The 22,568-nt window shown below is 41.1% G+C and overlaps 1 protein-coding gene across 2 annotated transcripts in view; it reads right to left on the reverse strand.

The window, feature by feature from the left end:
- CUNH16orf87 (chromosome unknown C16orf87 homolog) overlaps nucleotides 1–19,515 on the reverse strand; it is a 32,946-nt gene extending 13,431 nt beyond the window's left edge. For both annotated transcript variants that reach the window (XM_033218303.1, XM_033218302.1), the window contains exons 1-2: nucleotides 19,155–19,515; nucleotides 11,269–11,365 (exon numbers count right to left, since the gene is read on the reverse strand). In XM_033218303.1, the coding sequence (XP_033074194.1) occupies nucleotides 11,269–11,365; nucleotides 19,155–19,220 (163 nt within the window). In that variant the 5' untranslated portion in view covers nucleotides 19,221–19,515. The remainder of the gene's footprint in view (nucleotides 1–11,268; nucleotides 11,366–19,154) is intronic.
- Between the last annotated feature and the right edge of the window lie 3,053 nt (nucleotides 19,516–22,568).

Below are 22,568 nucleotides of genomic sequence, written 5' to 3' on the forward strand. Positions count from 1 at the left end.
ATCCATATACAGGTCACTTGCTCTGATTCTCCCAGCCCAAGTCACTTCCGGTAATCTACTACAGCTATAATCTGTTATTTATTTACTTACATGCTCAATACGTCTCCTAAAGCTCAAAATACAGGCTTTATGAAAGTTAGGAATCCTTTGCCTACCTTATTTGCAGAACCTAGAACATTATTTACACAGACTGTTGAATAAATAAAATCGGATAGGACACACATTTACCTCACCGCCTTCTCAAAATCCCATTGAATGAGAAGAAACATGGGAAAAGGGGAAGGAGAAAAAGGAAAATATATCTGTGGTGCTGGAAACAAGAAAAAGGTACTATTAATGACCCAAAATTACAGAATTTCAGCAAACTGGCAACCTGATGGTTCTGATAAGAAACAACAATACAATAAACTACAATTCAAAAATAGGAGTAAGTGATAGCTGCTATAGAAGGGAGAGCTGTTCCTCCCAAAGGAGGATTCTCAAGGATAATCCCAGGGCAGGACAAAAAGTACAGTAAGGGAGAGCAGGCCACCAGGTGATCATCAAAATAACTAGAGACTACTGCAGTACAGTTGGGTCTATGTATACAGAGCAACTGACATAAGGAAGCTCTTATGAACAAAGCAACGTGCAAGAGAACTTCAAACCTCCATAACATAGGAAAAAGCCAGCTCCTCACAGGAATGAAATATTGTAAGAGATTTCACATTCCACCCCAGAATGAAGCCTGCCTTATTTTGGCAATAAGGGAATTCACCAGTGTATTGCCTGCTCACCTCCTGCCACTAAACTCCCAGTTATACACTGAAGAGCTCTGTTGTCAAGACAGACGTTTAAAACAGTGTAGGATATTCATTAAACTTATCTACACTGATAAACCAAGTCCTTCATTTGTATCAAACCAACAGCCAATTAAACATTACTAGCTATAAGAAGAAAATAAAAGTCGAGAGAAGAGCCAAAATAAAACAGGAAGAACAAAGATAGTTCAACAACAACAACAACAAAAAACATTCTAATGCATACCTTGAGAGATCTGAAAGGAGATTATCATTAAGAATAAAATTATTTTTGCAGAAACAGAAAAACCCATCCTAAAATTCACATGGAATCCCAAGGATTTCCAAATAGCCAAAACAATCTTGAAAAAATTCAAAGTTAAAGGTTCCACACTTCTTGATTTCAAAACTTACTACAAAGCTATAATAATCAAAACAGTATGGTACTGACATAAAGGAATAAAAATAAAGCTCAGACATAAACACATACATACAAAGGATTTTCAATAGGAGTCTGAGACAATTCAAGGTAAAGTACAGTACCTTCCACAAGTTGTAACAGGAAAACTGGGTATCTACACAAGGTAGCATAATTCACATTAGCCAAAAAATGAAGTTAGACCCTTATCTTACTCCATACACAAAAATGGATCAAATATCTAACTATAACCACTAAAACCATAAAATTGCTTTAAAAATCTTGGAAAAGCTTCATGACATTGGATTTTGGCAATAATTTCTTGGCTATGATACCAAAAGCGAAAGCAAAAGCAATGAAAGAAAAAAAAAAAAACAGACAAAATGGATTTCATCAAAATTAAACTTCTGTGTATCAAAGGACACTATCAACAGAATGAAAAGGCAACACATGGAATGGGAGAAAATGCGTGCAAATTATTACAAGATAAGAGATTACTATTCAGAATAATATAAAGAACTTACAAGTCAACAACAACAAAAAAATCCCCAATTCAAGAATGGGCAAAGGACTTGAATAGGTATTTCTCCAAAGATGATATATAAATGGCCACTAAGCACATGCAAAGATGTTCAATATCACATGAATAAGAAAATGCAAATCAAAACCACAGCAAGATACCACTTCATACTCATCAGATTATTATAAAAAGCAAAGCAAAACAAAACCAGAAAATAAGTGTTGGTGAGGATGTAGAGAAACTGGAACATTTGTACACTGCTGGTAGAAATGTAAAATGGAGCTGCTATGGAAAATAGCAAAGTCAGTCCCCCCAAAATTAAAATAGAATCAACATATGATCCAACAATTCCTCTGGGCATATACTCAGAAGAAATGAAAGCAGAGATCAGGACAGATATTTGTATACCATGCAGCATTATTCACAATAGCAAAAAGGTTAAACCAATCCACGTGTCCTCTGATTAATACATGAATAAACAAAATATGGCATATACATAAAATGCAATATTATTTAACCTTAAAAAGGAAATTCTCATGCATGTTACAACATGGATGAAACCTTGAGGACACTGTGTTAAGTAAAATAAGCCAGACCCAAAAGGACAAATACTGTATGATTCCATTTACATGAGGTGCCTAGAGCAGTGAAAGTCACAGACAGAGAAAGTAGAATGGTGGTTGCCTGGGGCATGGGGGAGAAGGAAATGGCAGTCATTGTTTAATGGGTACAGAGTTTCAGTTTGGAAAAACAAGTTCTGGAATTGGATGGTAGTGATGGTTAAGAATACAATATGAATGTACTTAATGCCACTAAACTGTACATTTATAAATGGTTAAAATAGTATATTTTGTTATATTTTACCACAATAAAACTATTTTCAAAATTCTATGAAAAAGAAGAAATTAGAAAACAAGATACCCTGCTAAAGTTTAGGTGCTAATAAGCTAAATGGTGGACATGCTTGATGACAAAATTATAGATGTAGAAAAGAAAATCAACAAAATGTCCTGGAATAAAGCAAAAAGACAAAAAGAGAATGTGACAGAAAGTAAAGAAAAATGAAGGAAAGATCCAAGAAACCTAATAGATATCCCTATGACAGAACTGCTAATTATCTACCCATTATTCCTTCTCCCCGTCTTCATTAAGAACAGAATCTTGTTCTGTTAAAGAGGGCAATATGCCTAAAATCGGTATACATTCTCAAGACTCTCCCTGCAGGTGAGGTGGCATCTAGCTCTAGCCAATGACAGGTAAGTGAAACTGGGTAAGGTTTCCAGAAAGATTTTTTCTAGGGAAGAAGCACAGCTGGCATGCCCCTTTGTTTCTCTGCTCTTCCCTCTTCTTCCTTCTTGAAATGTGTATAGGATGCTTAGAGGAGCAATAAGAACTACCTCAGAACAATGAGGGTAAGCCACATCTTCTTAAGCTGGAAGAAAGTGAAGAGACTAAGTCTTTGATGAAATCATTGAGCCACTACCCTTGTACTGCCTATCTTTATCCTCCTTCCAATACAGTGTCAATTTCCAATACAGTGTACAACACAATCCTAACATGATCCTATAGGCATGCCAGAATGAAAAGGAAAGGAAATGGGGGGAAAAGCAATAATGGATAAAAACCGACTTGAGTTGAAGAGCTGAGCTTTCAGATGGAAAGGACCCACTGAATGCCAAGGAAGAATGAGAACAAAATTAAAGTGTGAATGCAAAACAAAGGCACTCTCCACAATATAAGATAAGAAATGTACCATTATGTCTTTTCTGGAAAAGTTTTTCCAGGAATAAAACAATTTCTGGGAAATTTGTTCCAAAAGTAAAAACACATGGGTTAAAAGGAACAAACACACAGTATATAAGAAAGAGTAGTACCAGGCGCGGTGGCTCACCCCTGTAATTCCAGCACTTTAGGAGGCCGAGGTGGGCAGATCCACCTGAGGTCAGAAGTTCAAGACCAGCCTGGCCAACATGAAGAAACCCCGTCTCTACTACAAATAAAAAAATTAGCCGGGCATGGTGGCACATGCCTGTAATCCCAACTACTAGGGAGGCTGAGGCAGGAGGATCATTTGAACCCAAGAGGTGGTATAGTGAGCCGAGATCAGGCCACTGCACTTCAGCCTGGGTGACAGAGCAAGACTCTGTCTCAAAAAGAAAGAATAAAGAAGAAAGAAAAGAAAAGAAAGGGATTATCCTGGGAGTACAATGGAAAGAAATCCTAGTACAATAGCTGTACAGCAGACCTAAAAACAATCAGTCTTAATTAGAAGTCAAAGAACCCTATGAAAAGTGTTTTGAAGATGAATATAGATATCATAGACTGTATGATTAAGAACCTAAAAGTACAGGCTCAGAGGTAAAGGTATGCATTTTTTTCATCAAAAGGCAAAAAAAAACCCCACAAAAATAAACTACATAAAAGCCATGTTCCATATAGGAACGTACAGCACTTTTATGCAATTAGCAAGTAAGGAACGAGGCTTGCATTTTTTTTTTTTTAATTTTTGTATTTTTAGTAGAGATGGGTTTTCACTACATTGGCCAGGTTGGTCTTGAATTCCTGACCTCAAGTGATCCATCTGCCTCAGCCTCTCAAAGTGTTGGGATTACAGGCATGAGTCACCGCGCCCGGCCAGCAAGTAAAGAACAATACTTGGCCGGGCGCGGTGGCTCAAGCCTGTAATCCCAGCACTTTGGGAGGCCAAGACGGGCGGATCAAGAGGTCAGGAGATTGAGACTATCCTGGCTAACACGGTGAAACCCCGTCTCTACTAAAAAATACAAAAAACTAGCCGGGCGAGGTGGCGGGCGCCTGTAGTCCCAGCTACTTGGGAGGCTGAGGCAGGAGAAGGGCGTAAACCCGGGAGGCAGAGCATGCAGTGAGCTGAGATCTGGCCACTGCACTCCAGCCTGGGTGACAGAGCAAGACTCCGTCTCAAAAAAAAAAAAAGAACAATACTTTCTGAATACCAAAACCAAACCTCCACAGTCAATTCAGAGTTGAGGACCACTTATACCACTGAATTAATACTCAATCACTTTGGATTTATAAAAGGTACAGGTGATAATCATTTCTCCATTTTTTTCCCTTAACTAAAAGTGAACTTGTCATTTATAAACTTCTTTGCTTATCAGCCTTAGCCTATTAACTTATATTAAAGAATAATTTGAAAACTAAGCTTAGGTATTTTTCCCTTTTTTCTTTCTCCCAGTAAAAAAATGAGGAGGTTATTTACTTGACTATGCTTACCCTAAACCTTTTACTCATTGAAAATTACACAGTTAAAATTCTAATAAGCAATTATAATTTCCTACTGTCTCAACTATTTTTTCTTTCCTTTACAGGGAACTCTAAATTTTTAATTTTATTAAATTTTAAATTCTAAATTTTATGAACTAGTGTCTCATTTAGAAATTTATTTTCTTCTATAGTTTTTATAATTAAAATTTTCTTCTTTTTTAATTTGAGATAGAGTCTCACTCTGTCACTCAGGCTGGAGTGCAGCAGCGACATCACCGCTCACTACAACCTCTGCTTCCCAGGCTCAAGCAATCCTCCCACCTCAGCCTCCCAAGTAGCTGAGACAACAGGCACACACCATTAAGGCAAAAAAATAGGGTCTGGAGGCAGGGAACGTAAGGCGATCTCACACTTCGGCTATAACAGGAAACATCCTCTTCACAGGACATAGGCCAAGTAAATGACTTTGTAACTTTACTTCATCCTCTCTATAGCGGGTAGGCCAAGTAAATGACTTTGTAACCTTACTTCATGCTCTCCTTTTACATAGGGTGTGCCCCAAATAGAGGGTATTTAAACTCACAAAAACTCTGTAACAGGGCCTTTGAGACCCTATGCTCCAAGCCCACTCCCACGCTGTACTTTCATTTTCAATTAAATCCGTTCAATCCTTCCTTGCTTTGTGTGTTTTGTCCAGTTCTTTGTTCAAGACACCAAGAACCTGGACATCCTCCAGAGTTAACATCACCACGCCTGGCTAATTTTTTGTATTTTTCTTTTTTAGAGACAGGGTTTCGCCATGTTGCTCAGCCTGGTCTCGAACTCTTGAGCTCAAAGGAATCTGCTCGCCTCGGCCTCCCAAAGCACTGGGATTACAGGTGTGAGACCTTGTGCCCAGCCTAAGCATTTCTTTCTTTTTTTTTTTTTTTTTTGAGGTGGAGTTTCACTCTTGTTGCTCAGGCTGGAGTGCAATGGTATGATCTTGGCTCACTGTAACCTCTGCCTCCCTGGTTCAAGCGACTCTCCTGCCTCAGCCTCCTGAGTATTTGCGATTACAGGTGCATGCTACCACGCCCAGCTAATTTTTGTACTTTTAGTAGAGACGGGGTTTCACCATGTTGGCCAGGCTGGTCTCAAACTCCTGACCTCAGGTGATCCACCCGCCTCGGCCTCCCAAAGTGCTGAGATTACAGGCGTGAGCCACCGCACCCGGCTGAGCATTTCTTAACACAGTGTTACTGCTAACACGCATCTCTTTCTCTCACCAAAATTAATTTTAAATTTTAAAAAATTCATTAATTCCACCTGGTGCAGTGGCTCACGCCTGTAATCCCAACACTTTGGAAAGCCGAAGCGGACGGATCACCTGAGGTTGGGAGTTTGAGACCAGCCTGACCAACATGGAGAAACCCTGCTTCTACTAAAAGTACATAATTAGCCGGGCGTGGTGACAAATGCCTGTAATCCTAGCTACTTGGGAGGCTGAAGCAGGAGAGCGGCTTGAACCCAGGAGGCAGAGGTTGTAGTGAGCAGATATCGCACCACTGCACTCCAGCCTGGGCAACAAGAGCTCTCGCTCAAAAAAAAAAAAAAAAAAGATTCATTAATTCCTATAATAGATTTTGCTTATATATACGTATTTTCAGCTACATTAAGTTCTATATAGTTTTACTCTACCACCTCCCTATTTCTATGAATGTTATGAAGGTATAATTGATTAGTATTTATGAAAAACATGAGTTTTAAACAATTCATATCTAGCTAAATCTAGTCAGCCTAACAGATTCTTTTCTTCCTGCACATCACAAACTGCGTACAATAATTAAATAAGAGCTTTCAACCTAGTGAAATTTTAAAAATATCTTTTATAGCTTTATTTTTAAAATCAATGAGCTTTAATTGTAGTCCCTTTTTTAAAAAAAGATGTCTACTTATGCAAACAAGTCTTCCTTGACTCTGTACTTGTTATATAATTACCTATCTATCCATTTATGTATTTCCTTATTAATACTACATGTAGAAATCATTTTGTGGGGTTTTAAAAACAAACAAGCTCATACTTCAAGTACTGTTTTGCAGTTTTTTCTTAAATTAGCAATGTTTTAGAGATCTTTCTGTTTCAGTACATAAAATCTGTATCATTCTTTCAAACTAGCACATACTACTAACTAAAAGATAATTTAGTTATTTAATTTAACCATTCCCCTATTGATTACATCTGGCTTACTAACAACCTTCTGCTATTATAAAGTGTTGCCTTGAAAATCCTAGTAAATGCTTAATTGTGTATATAAACAATTAGGCTCTCTAGGCTACCTACCTACTGATTCTAGGCTCTGCATTCTAGGCTATGTGTATTTAAACCTTTTAACAATTACTGGTAAGACTGGTCTCCAAAAAGGCTGTACAAATTTTTGTTCACACCAATAGTATGAGACTATCCATTTTCCCATACTCATGAAAGTACTTAGAAATTCTTTACACTTATGTGAGCTGTGGGCAAAAAGAATGGCATTTCGTTTCAACTGCATTTCCCTGATAATAATTAGTGAAGTTGGTTATCTTTCAGATATATAGTATACACTTTCATTTCTTCTATTAATTCTCTACTACTTTCCTTAAAACTGAAATGTTCTAGATCTCACTAACAACACTAAGCACTTGATAAATTGTAGTGACCTTAAACTCTTCTCAATGCCCTACATACTATGGGATTATCCAAGGCAAATCTTATTTCTAAGAAATTTAATTGTAAAAACGAGTATTACTGAGTACCTAAAACTTAACATGCTTTGCAAATGTTAGACATTTTCATACGCACTTCAATCCTCTAACACTGGTTCTATAAATCTATCTTATAAACAAACAACAGTTGCTCACGGAGGTTAACTAAGTTGCTTAGAAAGGGACAGAATTTGAATCTGAAGCCAGGTTTTCTGACCCCCATGTCTGTATTCTACCAAACCGTTTTTGAGGCTTTGAATACTCTTAATCCTCTGCCTAAAATCTTTTCCTCCTGTGGTTTCTATGGCACAGCCAATCCTTGACGTTTCTCCTTCCTTTCTGGTTTGGTTTTGCTGCTGATTCTTCCTCCTGCAGGGATTTCTGGGCTTCAATGTTTCATCTTCACTTCAAAGTCAAAAGACCACTCTTATTAAACAAGGAAATCTCAGGAAACTCCAAATATAAAATAATAGTGAATTGCTTCTTAAAACTCACTCATTGCCACGACTTATGTAACATTGTGCTGTTGGTTTTTCTCCTACGGCTGACAATTCTTCTCAGTTGATCTGACCTGTCTGTAAAATTGGTGTTTGTCAAAGTTTAGTCCCTGAATGCCTTCCTCTTCCTAACTTACAAACTCTGCAGTGCCAGCTCATCCATTTTCCATGATGACAACTACCATCTAGTCACTGATTGCTCAAAAGTTTTATCTGCAGCTAAGGCTGCAGACTATATGTCCAGCTGAAAAAAAAAAAAAACTACATGGATGATGTTTCTATACCCAAAATTAAATTCTTCTTCTTTCCCCCACAGCCTGTTTTCCCTCTTACATTCTCTTCTAACTAGCAATCCAAGTCAGAGATCTGGGAATCTTCTAAATTCTTCCCTGTGGTTTAACTGGTTAAACTTAACAACTCATTAACACTTGTATCATCTGTTCCTTCTTTTATTTATTTTGTTTTACACAAGGTCTCACTCTGTCACCCAGGCTAGAATACAGCAGTACGATCACAGTTCACTGCAGCCTCAACTTCCCAGGCTGACGGTGATCCTACTGCATCTGCCTCCCAAAATGCTGGAATTACAGGCACAAGCCATCATGCCTGGCCCTGTTCCTTCTTTTATCTTTGCTGAGTTTCTTTTTCTTTTTTTTTTTTTTTTTGAGACGGAGTCTCGCTCTGTCGCCCAGGCTGGAGTGCAGTGGCCGGATCTCAGCTCACTGCAAGCTCCGCCTACCGGGTTTATGCCATTCTCCTGCCTCAGCCTCCCCAGTAGCTGGGACTACAGGCGCCTGCCACCTCGCCCGGCTAGTTTTTTGTGTTTTTTTTAATAGAGACGGGATTTCACCGTGTTAGTCAGGATGGTCTCGATCTCCTGACCTCCTGATCCGCCCGTCTCGGCCTCCCAAAGTGCTGGGATTACAGGCTTGAGCCACCGCGCCCGGCCTTTGCTGAGTTTCTTAACTCATTTCTCATCTGAATCACTGGTACATAAAATGAGCTCAAAAATACTTGAATAAAAAAAATAAGCACTTTGTCTCCCTAAGAACAAGGACCATGTCTTACTCATTTTTAGAAACTCAGCACTGAGCTGACATGCCACCCTAAAATAGCTACTGAGTGAATCATCATTTCAGAGTTCCTTTATCTAAACCAAACTCTCACAAAGTAAGATCCAGAAAAGCATTTTTAACAAGCTCTTCTGGATCAATCCTATACAGCCAACCCAGCAACTGCCTTTAAGAACCAATGAATTATGTTCATTCTCATGATTAGAAGAGAACTGAAACAGTGACAGAAATGGAACTAAACAAGTTTCCTGCCACTTCTATATAGACCTAAGATAAATAAACCTCTTAAACATAAATAAAAATTATTCTTGAATCATCTGCTACTATAATCACTCTAATTCAGTATCCTTAGTTAACCTACTGCAATAATCCACTTCCATATTTGTACCCCTACAAACTGTTCTCTACACAGCAGCTGGAATGATCTTTCTAAAACTCAAATCAGAGGATGCCATCTTCTCCTCACTTCATCCCACCCCGTCTCAGGGACAGTTTCTCCTCACAGTTTACAAACAAAATCCAAACTTCTTACTCTGGTTTACAAAGCCCTATATAATCTAGCCTCTGCCTAGCCCTCTGAACTCATCTTCCACTCTTCTAATTATACTGTCTACACTGCCATCACAATGGTCTTTTTGTTCCTAAAATATACAAAATTTTGTCCAACCTTAGAACTTTTGCACTTGCTATTGCCATCTGTCAAGAACACTCTTCTCCCTGACCTTATCATGGCTAGCCCCTTCTATCCACTGAGACTCCATTTAAATGTCACCTCCTCAGAGGGACCTTCTGTAACCACCCAATCAAAAGTAGCCTTCCAGTCACTTGATAGGACTATAAAGCATTTATCACAAGGTTACATTTTCTCTGTATATTTGTTCACTGTCTATCTCCCACCCACAAGAATATAAGCTCCATGACAGCAGCAAATCTGCCTTAACAGTAGAATTCAATGCTTTGTGCCCAAGGCTTGGAACCGTGTCTAGCATACAGCAGGTGTTCAGTACGTATTTGTAATCAACCTACTCTTATTTCGAGGTCACCACTGTATGAAGGTCTGCTTTTAGCCATAAGTAACAAAATTGTATCTTTTAAAATTAATAAATATGTCTATTGAACAAATCCAATTTGTCTACTTTAATGGAAAAGCAACAAGTTCAAACAAAATCATTTTTTGGATATCCTCGGTCAGGGAACTGTAAAATATGGCCAACATGTCTAGAAACGTTTTTCATACCAAAACCAAGTTATATTTTTCAACGGTCACTAGTTTAAAAAAAAAGCAAAACTTTAAAGTTGCTGCAAATTTTACCAGCATTGTAAGAGAAAAAACTCAAATGTCCATCAACAGGAAAATGGACAAACAAATCTCCATACAAAGACTTCTACTAAGCAATAAAAAAGAATGAACTCTTATTGGTACATACAACATGGCTGAATCCTAAATAATTATACTCAGTGAAAGAAACCAGGCAAAAAAGAGTACATACTGTATGATTCCATTTATATGAACAGTGACAGAAGGAAGATCTGCAGTTACCTAGAGTGGAGGTAGCAGGAAGGAGGGATTACAAGGGGAACTAAGACACTTATGAAACTGATGAATGTTCATAATATTGATTGTGGTGATTAACTGGTATATACATATGTCAAAACTTATCAAACTGTGCGCTTCAAATACATCCAATTTACTCAATGTCAATTATTACTAAAACTATTTTTTTTTAAGTTTTTGTATCAGATCAGGTCACTTGCTAAAACCTGTCAATGGTTCTCCAACTTCAAAAATAAAAAATTTGTTACAAGCGTTATCAGGTTGTAAGGGACTTAACATTTAAATGCAATGCACATGAAACCAATGTCATAAACTAATTCCAATAGTTAATAAAAGTCAAAGACACTTTAATAGATTTAAACTTTTAACTTCAACAAAAAAATGTAAATAGTAAATTCACAAAAATTAACTTTGTATTTCTACATCAAAAAGCTAAAAAGGTATTAAACTCATGATTACCTGTAGAAGGTGGTGATTTCTCTGAGTGTTTTGCATTTAAAAGTTTTCTGCTAATAAATATGTAACCACAGGGACATGATTTACATGCAACAGGAACCTGTAGGAAAAAAAGAAAAATATATATTATTACTATTTTTCTATTGTTAAATTTCTCAGTGTCTATGTGGTCTCCTCAAATGAATGATAAATTACTTGAAGTAGGAATCACGTATTTATTTAAACCCCAACTCCTTACAACAAATTATCTGAGATGGGTATCATATCACATATTCACATTCTCTTTTTTTTTTTTCTTTCTTTTTTTGTTTTTTGAGACGGAGTCTCACTCTGTCACCCAGGCTGGAGTGCAGTGGCGTGAGCTAGGCTCACTGCAACTTCTGCCTCCTGGGTTCAAGTGATTCTTCTGCCTCAGCCTCCCAAATAGCTGGGACTACAGGTGCCCGCCACCATGCCCAGCTAATTTTTATATTTTTAGTAGACACGAGGTTTTACCATATTGGCCAGGTTGGTCTCGAACTCCTCACCTCATGATCTGCCCGCCTCAGCCTCCCAAAGTGCTAGGATTACAGGAGTGAGCCACCACGCCCAGCCTGATATTCATATTCTTCTACTGCTTAACAAAACCATGAGGACCATACCAACACCATAAAAAATAAATGCATATTAAATATGCACTGATGTGAGCGACCGATAGAAAACTGTAATAGGGTCAGAGCAAGGGGAAGTATGTGGGGAAAAAAGGAAGCATTTCCTAAAATGTTAAGTTTGACAGCATTTTATGGTATAAAACAAATTTGAAAAGCGTGAGTGGGCAGGAAGTCATTAAAGTAACCCTGGTAAAAGATTATGAAGGACCAAGTGGAATAGTAAGAATGGAAATGGAAAAAGGTAGATCTGCCAGAGTTTCAAAGGCAAGAAAAACAGACAAAGGCCCAAACTGATGACTGGTGAAAAAGTGGGAAGAAGTGAAAATAACTCAGGATTCTAACATGAGAGGAGAACATATCAACTACTACTGACAAAAAAGAATACAGAATAGTTTACAGCAACCAGTTTTTTCTTAAATTGTTGTGGGTAGATAGCAGGTGTACATGTTTATGGGGTACACTAACACAGACATGCAGTGCATAACAATCACATCATGAATCACACATTCATCCTTTGTGTTACAAACAATCTACACTTTTTAAGTCATTTTTAAATGTACAATTAAAATTATTACTGACTATAAGACTGGGCGTAGTGGCTCACACCTGTTGGGAGGCCAAGGCAGGTGGATCACTTGAGGTCAGGAGTTTGAGACCAGCCTGACCAACATGGTGAAACTCTGTCCCTCCTAAAAAAAAAAAATACCAAATTAGCCGGGCATCATGGCGCACGCCTATAATCCCAACTACTTGGGAGGCTGAGGCAGGAGAATCACTTGAACCCGGGAGGCAGAGGTTGGTTGCAGTAAGCCAAGATCGCACTATTGCACTCCAGCCTGGGCAACACATAAGCAAGACTCTGTCTCAAAAAAAAAATTATTATTGACTATAATCCCCCGTTGTACTATCAAATATTAGGTCTTATTCTTTCTAACAACAACCAGTTTGAGAGGCAAAAGTATACTGACATAAAAAAAGAGAATGTAGGAGAAAGTAGGAATTTAGATCCAGAATCTTCTATCTTAGTTCCAGGAATGACTCTGGACAAGATATTTAAGATCTTCAAGCTTCTGCTTCCAAATCTGCAAAATACATAAATTTTCTTTCTCTACTCCAAACTTGTAACTGTTTTTTAAGCCAAGTGCTACTGAAAATCATTGAAAAAATTTTTTAGTTTTCCCCATAATCATTTCACCCATATCAAAATTAACAATCCTTGGAATCAAGACATGTTCACCAAAAGTCTGAAACTAATCTTGACGAAAAAGTATTTACAGAATAATTATAGTAAGAAAATTTCAATTTTCTTTGTAAGATAAATTCCCCCATTTGGCAATTGTTCTGCTGAAACTTTTTATCTATGTATGTACAGAATGCCTCATCTTACAGAATCTAAATACTTGATCTAATTGAGCTAAATTGAAATTTTGGCAGAAGAATTCCTTTTTTTTGTATAAAAACATTGAACAAAGGATCTCCAGTTTGTATTTAAGAAAAATAGCACAGAACTCAATAAAAATAATCAAACTCCAGATTTGTCTAACAGCTTGCTTTGTTAAAAATGTGATGAGATCCCTTCAAATCACAACCAAAAAAAGTTACATTTTTTAAATAGTGTAAAATCTGTCTAAAATAGATGTCTGCCATTTTCTCAAATTTCTTTTTTTTTTTTTTTTTTTTTTTTTTTTTTTTTTTTGAGGCGGAGTCTCGCTCTGTCGCCCGGACTGGAGTGCAGTGGCCAGATTTCAGCTCACTGCAAGCTCCGCCTCCCGGGTTTCCGCCATTCTCCTGCCTCAGCCTCCCGAGTAGCTGGGACTACAGGTGCCCGCCACCTCGCCCGGCTAGTTTTTGTATTTTTAGTAGAGACGGGGTTTCACCGTGTTAGCCAGGATGGTCTCGATCTCCTGACCTCGTGATCCGCCCGTCTCGGCCTCCCAAAGTGCTGGGATTACAGGCTTGAGCCACCGCGCCCGGCCCTCAAATTTCATATCTTCACATAAACCAAGCTCAAAGGCACTGACTCATTTCATTTATACCTAAACGTATTATTAAGGGCATCCACAGTAATGTAAATCGTTTTAAATTAATGCTATCCAAAATACACAAATGCATGTTCTTACTCAACAGCTCCTTTCCTAATCAGCAAGCATTTTCTTCCAGTTACTGAAACTCAATAAATTTGAATTTGGGTTTCAGTCTTATACAAAAGAACATCATATCAATCCATATCCAGAATTAACAGTGTTGCAGTTAGATGAGAAATGTACATTTGGCTTTGGGACCCAGAATGCACAAACACTAACTCAACTGATAGGTTGATTTTCATCCACAAATGAAAGTGTTTTATGCTCAATAAACCTTCATGTGCCTGAGTTAATTCATTCTATCATCCTGTTTAAAATAAAAAGTTCCTTCCCCACAACCTCTGCCCTGGAAAAACAAATAAACAAACACATCACTACCACCATCACCACCCTAGATCCTGTAAAAAGAATTATCAAATAGGTTGGACAACTTCAGTAATATTAACCTCATTTCATTCATTATAGTATAATTTAGATTTTAAACAAACACACTAAAGTTTCTTTACATTTCAGTTGATAATACTAAACATAACAGTAATGAAATTCTAATGTTATACTTTCAGGATTTTAAAAGGAAAGAAAATACTCAAAGTATTGTTTACTGCTAGTTTACTGGGTATTAATTCACTTTTTGAAAGAAAGATTTAGGTTGTTTGTATGTTTTACAAGTAAAACAGATTTTTTATTTATTTTTATTTATTTATTTATTTATTTTGAGACGAAGTTTACAGGTGCCTGCCACCATGCCTGGCTGATTTTTGTATTTTTAGTAGAGACAGGTTTTCACCATGTTGGCCAGGCTGGTCTCAAACTCCTGACCTCAGGTGATCCACCCATCTCGGCCTTCCAAAGTGTTGGGATTACAGGTGTGAGCCACCGTGCCCGGCCTGGATTTTCTTTTTTTTTTTGAGATGGAGTCTCGCTCTGTCTCCCAGGCTGGAGTGCAGTGGCCAGATCTCAGCTCACTGCAAGCTCCGCCTCTCAGGTTCACGCCATTCTCCTGCCTCAGCCTCCCGAGTAGCTGGGACTACAGGCGCCCGCCACCCCGCCCGGCTAGTTTTTTGTATTTTTTAGTAGAAACGGGGTTTCACCGTGTTAGCCAGGATGGTCTCGATCTCCTGATCTCGTGATCCACCCGTCTTGGCCTCCCAAAGTGCTGGGATTACAGGCTTGAGCCACCGCGCCCGGCCCGGCCTGGATTTTTTAAATCTGCAAAAAAAAAAAAAAAAAAAAAATCTGGTCCTATAGTGTTTCACTGATTTTTCACCTTTTTTTTTTTTTTTTGAGACGGAGTCTCTGTCGCCCAGGCTGGAGTACGGTGGTGCGATCTTGGCTCACTGCAACCTCTGCCTCCCAGGTTCAAGCGATTCTCCTGCCTCAGCCTCCCCAGTAGCTGGGACTACAGGTGCATGCCACCACGCCCAGCTAATTTTTTAGTAGAGACGGGGTTTCACCGTGTTAGCCAAGATGGTCTGGAACTCCTGACCTCGTGATCCACTAGCCTCTGCCTCCCAAAGTATTGGGATTACAGGCGTGAGCCACTGCGCACACCGTTTAACTTAGATTTTTTAAAAGCTCTAAATAATTACATTACAGATAACTCATTTAGATTCTTTATTACTGAGAGAACCAAAGGAACTTATACCAGACATATTTGCTATCCATCACATAAAATTTCCTTTACGGCCGGGCGCGGTGGCTCAACCCTGTAATCCCAGCACTTTGGGAGGCCGAGACGGGTGGATCACGAGGTCAGGAGATCGAGACCATCCTGGTCTACACGGTGAAACCCCGTCTCTACTAAAAATACAAAAAACTAGCCGGGCGAGGTGGCGGGCGCCTGTAGTCCCAGCTACTTGGGAGGCTGAGGCAGGAGAATGGCGTAACCCGGGAGGCGGAGCTTGCAGTGAGCCGAGATCGCGCCACTGCACTCCAGCCTGGGCGACAGAGCGAGACTCCGTCTCAAAAAAAAAAAAAAAAAAAAATTTCCTTTACATTAAAAAAATGCTGCTCTATTTTTTTAAAAAAGACAAAAACAGAAGCATACACAAAAGATACCAGAAAACTGACAAGAATCTTGAGTACCACTGCACACAAAATGGCTCAGTAATTTTGAATGACTGATGGATATGAAACCCCTTGAAAATGAAAAGTACTGTGGTTTAATATGTTTTAGAATGATATGTTCAACAGAAGCCTGCAAAGGAGATGTTACAAAGCAGTTGAAAATCTAGCTTTTTCGGCCGGGCGTGGTGGCTCAAGCCTGTAATCTCAGCACTTTGGGAGGCCGAGACGGGCGGATCACGAGGTCAGGAGATCGAGACCATCCTGGCTAACACGGTGAAACCCCGTCTCTACTAAAAATACAAAAACTAGCCGGGCGAAGTGGCGGGCGCCTGTAGTCCCAGCTACTCGGGAGGCTGAGGCAGGAGAATGGCTTAAACCCGGGAGGCGGAGCTTGCAGTGAGCTGAGATCTGGCCACTGCACTCCAGTCCGGGCGACAGAGCGAGACTCCGCCTCAAAAAAAAAAAGAAAATCTAGCTTTTTCTTGTTTGCTGATCTCTGTACCAGTCTTTCAAACCTATACACACACACACACACACACACACACACACACACACAAGTAAATCTAATCAACTGGGAAATCTCAAATTTAAAGATTTTACATTTATGTTTATAAACTAAATTCTAATTTAATGTTTTTTAGGCAACTTAGAATCATAGCAGTAATCTAATGTTTAGAAAATGGTTTTCTAGATTATAATCATATTCTGGTTTGTAACTAAAAGAAGCCAGTACTTTTAAATTAGAAAGCTAAAATTAATCCACTATTTCTTCACGTCAGGTTCATATCACCAAAAGTTTTAATTAGTCCTTATACACATTATATTCACTTAAGTATTTGGAATAAAGGACAAAACAAACCAATTCATTAAATTATGTACTAGCTTGCTATGGGCAGAATTATGCGCCCCCCACATACCCAAATTCATATATTGAAGCCTTAACCCCAATGTGATGATATTTGGAGATGGGGCCTTTGAGAGATAATTAGATTTAAATTAAGTCATGAGGGTGGGGCCTTTTATGAGGGTGTGATTAGAGACCTTTTATGAAAAGGGAGAGAGCTTGACCCTCTCTCTGCCATGTGAGGCCACCAAGAAGACAGCCCTCTGCAAGCCAAGAAGAGAGCCCTCACCAGAACATAACCATGCTTGCACCATTATCTTGGACTTCCAGCCTCCAGGACTGTGAGAAAATAAATTTCTGTTGTTTAAGCTACCCAGTCTATGGTATTTTGTTATTACAGCCAAAGCTGGGAAAGCTGATTTTATATGAAAGAATAAATATGGGGGAGGGGGTGTAAATAAAATGAATGTGATCTTTCCAAATAAAACCCTTATCCTGTTTTGTTGAACAGTTTTTCAGAAACTCCTATAAGTTTAGTATCCTTTGCTCTTTTATATAAAAATAGTCATAAAAAACTATTTTTCCCAAAAGGTTGCTTTATGCCAATTAGAACAAAGTCAGGATTTGCAAATTCTTGTGCCTTACAGAAACTGGAATGCATAACGCATACCCCATGTAAATCTTACACTTCTACACAATTAACTGGAATAACTGGAAATGATTTAAACACTGAAATAATATCCTGCAAAGAGTCACATCGCAAAGACCAGTTTTGTCAAAATTTAACAAATTTAGTTTAGTAGTAAGAATGAAAGTAACTCTTTGGAAAACATGACTGAACTGTTTTTATACTGCATACCGGCATAGCTCCTACACTGTATTTCTTGTACAACCTTTTTCTGATGAGCGTTTGTACTACAGCCCATAAAGGATACTTAATAAAACATGTAACATGTTTTCTGTTACAAGATTTGAAAAACCTACAAGAATTATCCTTGAAAAATGCACTAAAATCAGCTTATTAAAAAGTCTCCAGCCATTTCAAATTACTCTTGATTTAAAAAAAAATTTTAAAAGACGGGGGGAGGGGAGGCGAGAAAGGTAGTCATTTTGAAAAAATTCACTCAGTGGAAAAGGAAAAAACACACCCAGATCTACATGCTGTTAACAAATGAGGGCCTTACGAATGCTTTTAACTGAAGGAATTTTAACTCATTCGATGTTAAGGCTTAAAGGAATGTCCATTATTCCAGTAAAGAATTGAGACACGCTTCAACACAGCGAACACTGAAATGAGATGTTTTAAATTACAACTATTACACCATGAACTCAATGTAGAAAGGAATCGTTTCAAATTCAAGAAACCAGATAGAGAGAGAAGGAGGGAGGGAGGGAGGGAGGGAGAGAGGGAGAGAGAGAGAGAGAGAGAGAGAGACAGAGAGAGAGAGAGAGAGAGAGAGAGAGACAGAGAGAGAGACAGAGATATAGATCTAGAAGCAGACAGGCCAAATTTGTAACAGTGGATACTGCAAGGGGTGGGGAAGTAACGAGCGCCCAAAAAGGAGGAAGGGCTTAAACGGGAGCCTTATTCAATCATGAACCATTAAAAACAACGTAAATGCAGGATTCGCGATTGTACAGCAAAAATATAATAAATACATGAGGAGGGGAAAAAAAAATCTCCAAATTCGCCGAAACTCAAAATCATTACACGCGGCCCGCTTTGTCCCACTCAGGCGCCCGCCCCGGTCGCTGAGGCGCCGTTTTGGGGGAGCCCAGCACCCGTCGGAACCGGGAACAAAGCCGCCCGGGCCGCAGGAGGGGCTCTCGGAGCCAGGGCCTGGCCTGGGAAGCGGGCGCACGGCGCACTCTCGCTGGGGCTGCGGCCCGCAGGCTCCCATCGCTGTCACCGCCGCCGGCGAGAAGAGTCTGGGGCGCCAGACAGCCGCCCAAGGAGCCCACCACAGACGTGCTCCCCCCGCCGCCGGGACACAGCAGGAGGGGCTCGGCTGTCTGGCCGCAGCCAGGCGGATACTGGCTGGCCACGGCCCCGGGCTTTTCCCGGGAAACCCCTCGGTGCAGCCCGACCGGCCCCGGACCCCGCCGCCGCCGCCGCCGCCGCCGCGGCCGGGCCCAAGGACCTGCCCACCGCTCGGCCACCAGGAGCCCGGCGAGGTCCCCCTCCACAGACAACGGCCGCCAAGCCACTGCCGCCCGCCCGCGCGCCCGGCCCCCGGCACCCACCTGTTGGTCGCACTCGGGGCATGACTTGGTGGCCATCTTCACTTTCTTGGCTCGAGTTGCAGACATGCTCCTCTCCCTCAGCGGCGGCGGCAGCGACGGCTCGGGCTCCTCCCCTCGCACTTCGGCGGCCCGGCCTCCGCCCGCCCAGTCTCCGCGAGCCTCACCAAGTCTCTGGTGGGTGCGCGCGCGCGTGCGCGAGCTCGCGCGGAACCTGCGCGCCAAGGGGGCGGGGCGGGGCGTCGGCCGGCGGCTCCTGGGGACCGCGACACGTGCTTCCACTACGACTCGCGACCCACCCGCAAGCTCGCCCAGAGTATCACTGGAGGAGAGGAGACCTCCCGGACCGCCCCGGCGCGGCAGTGGCCACGCCTCCTCTCGGCCTGGCCGACTACGAGGGGGCAAGGCCTGGGCGGGACTCGGCAGTAACGGACGTCGAGCTCGACCAACGAATGCACAGGTAGGACGGGCCGTAGTGCTGGGCACGCCCCCTCCCCGTGGAAAGAGAACGTGGGAGCGAAGGCTGGGGAATGAATGGTGAAGGGAGTAGCGTGGATCCTGGCATTTAATAAACTTAAGTAGGCTGGGCGCGGTGGCTCATGCCTGTAATCCTAGCACTTTGGGAGGCCAAGGCGGGCGAATCACGAGGTCAGGAGATCGAGACCATCCTGGCTAACACGGTGAAACCCTGTCTCTACTAAAAATACAAAAAACTAGCCGGGCGTGGTGGCGGGCGCCTGTAGTCCCAGCTCCTCGGGAGGCTGAGACAGAAGAATGGCGTGAACCCGGGAGGCGGAGCTTGCAGTGAGCCGAGATCGCGCCACTGCATTACAGCCTGGGCGACAAAGCAAGACTCCGTCTCAAAAAAAAAAAAGGCAAACAAAAAAACTTCAGTAGATATTACCAAGGCTAATCGTTGAGGAATTATGATAGACATTTTATGAGAGCATTGGACCTAGCAGCAGAGTGAATTGCCTAAGTCCCACTGTCAGGAAAATTTGAATAAAATGCAGTGTCAGCCTTCTAGGAGCAGCCTAGCTGTGCAAACCAGTGCTACTCACTATCAAGATGAGGGATCAGTTGTTTTTCTTTTTCCAATCTGTCGGTGCCTGATACTTACTAAATTAACATTAAAATTAAATTATTCGAGGCTGGGCGCAATGGCTCACGCCTGTAATCCCAGCACTTTGGGAAACCCAGGCGGGCGGATCACTTAAGCCCAGGAGTTCGAGACCACCCTGGGCAACATAGCGAGCTCCCCATCTCTACAAAAAGTAAAAGATTTTAAAAATTTAGCTGAGCATGGTGGCCCATGCCTGGAGTCCTAGCTAGTAGAGAGGCTAAGGTGGGAGGATCGCTTGAGCTTATGAGGTTGAGGCTTCAGAGAACCGAGATTGCGGCCACTGCACTCTAGCCTGAGTGATAGTGGGAGATCCTGTCTCCAAAAGAAAAAAAAAAGGCCGGGCGCAGTGGCTCACGCCTGTAATCCCAACACTTTGAGAGGCCTAGGCAGGTGGATCACCTGAGGTCGGGAGTTCGAGACCAGTTTGGCCAACATGGTGAAACCCCATCTCTAGTAAAAATACAAAAATTAGCCGGGTGCGGTGGTGCACGTCTGTAATGCCAGCTACTTGGGAGGCTGAGGCACGAGAATCGCTTGAACCTGGGAAGCGGAGGTTGCAATGAGCCAAGATTGCACCACTGCACTCCAGCCTGGGCGACAGAGCGAGACTCTGTCTCAGAAAGAAAAAAAAAAAAGGCCGGACGCGGTGGCTCACGCCTGTAATCCCAGCACTTTGGGAGGCCGAGGCTGGCTAACACAGTGAAACCCCGTCTCTACTAAAAATACAAAAAAGTAGCCGGGTGTGTTGGCGGGCGCCTGTAGTCCCAGATACTCGGGAGGCTGAGGTAGGAGAATGGCGTGAATCCGGGAGGCGGAGCTTGCAGTTAGCCAAGATCGCGCCACTGCACTCTAGTCGGACTCCGTCGGAAGGGGAGGGGAGGGGAGGGGAGGGGACGGGAGGGAAGGGGAGGGTGGAGTTAAAAACAACTCTGCAAAATGTAAGCTTACTTTTAAATATTTAATTTGACATACCCAAAGTTATGCTTAATAAACAATCAGAACAAACATAACAGAAAGAAAATAATTTACAAACTGTACACGCTGCTCAGAGAAAATTTGCCAGTATGCATTTATTACAGAGACTGGCTATTCCACTGATAACTTTTTATTCTACAATTGTTAACTAAAGCAAAGTTATGAGTTACAACTGTATATAGCAAATGCCTGTAAGCACACTTTGTGTAAATAACAGGTATATAAATGTTTAAAGCTTTTAATATGAAACCCACGAGATTGCTTCCTGTTTGGTCATTTACAGGCATACCTTGGAGAGACTAGGGGTTCAGTTCCAAGCCATTATAAAAAAGAGAGCCACACTCAATTTTTTTGTTTCCCAGTATATATAATAAACATGTTTCCACTATACCATAATATAGTAAAAGTACAATAGCATTATGTCTAAAAAACAGTGTACACACCTTGATGTTAAAATTGGGCTAAAAATCCTGGGCAAAGTGGTGAAACCCGTCTCCCAAAAAAATTTAAAAATAACCAGGTGGTGACAGTGCATGCCTGCAGTCCCAGCTACTCAAGAGGTTGAGGTGGAGGATCCACTGAGCTCAGGAAGTCGAGGCTGCAGTGAACCATGATTGTGCCATTGCATTCCAGCCTGGGTGACAGAGAGAAACCCTGTCTCAAAAAAAAAAAAAAAGGAGTTAATCCTGCCACTGCTTTATCAACTAATATTTATGTAATATTCTAAATCCTTTGTTGTCATTCAGCTATGTTCACAGAATCCTCCCCAGGAGATTCCATCTCAAGAAACCACTTTCTTTGCTCCTTTATAAGAAGTAACTCCTCATCTGTTCAAGTTTTATCATGAGATTGCAACATTAATCCAAGCACTTTGGGAGGCTGAGGCAGGAGGATTGCTTGAGCTCAAGAGTTCAAGACCAACCTGGGCAACATGGTAAAACCTCATCTTCACAAAAAAATACAAATATTAGCTGGGTGTGATGTGCATCTGTAGTCCCAGCTACTTGGGAGGCTGAGGTGGGAGGAATGCTTGAGCTCAAGAGGTCAAGGCTGTAGTGAACCATAATCGTGCCAATGCACTCCAGCCTGGACAACAGAGTGAGATCCTGTGCCCAAAAAAAAAGAGGAGAGAATGAGATTGCAGCAATTCAGCCACATCTTCAGACTCTACTTCTAATTTGGGTTATATCTTGCTATGTGTCCCGCATTTGCAGTTACATCCTCCACTGAAGTCTTGAACCCCTCGAAGTCATCCATGAGGATTGTAATCAACTCCTCCCAAGCTCCTGTTAATGTTTATATTTTGACTTGCTTCCATG

Source organism: Trachypithecus francoisi, unplaced genomic scaffold (assembly GCF_009764315.1).
Source record: "Trachypithecus francoisi isolate TF-2019V2 unplaced genomic scaffold, Tfra_2.0 Lachesis_group10, whole genome shotgun sequence".
Taxonomy (NCBI): Eukaryota; Metazoa; Chordata; class Mammalia; order Primates; family Cercopithecidae; genus Trachypithecus; species Trachypithecus francoisi.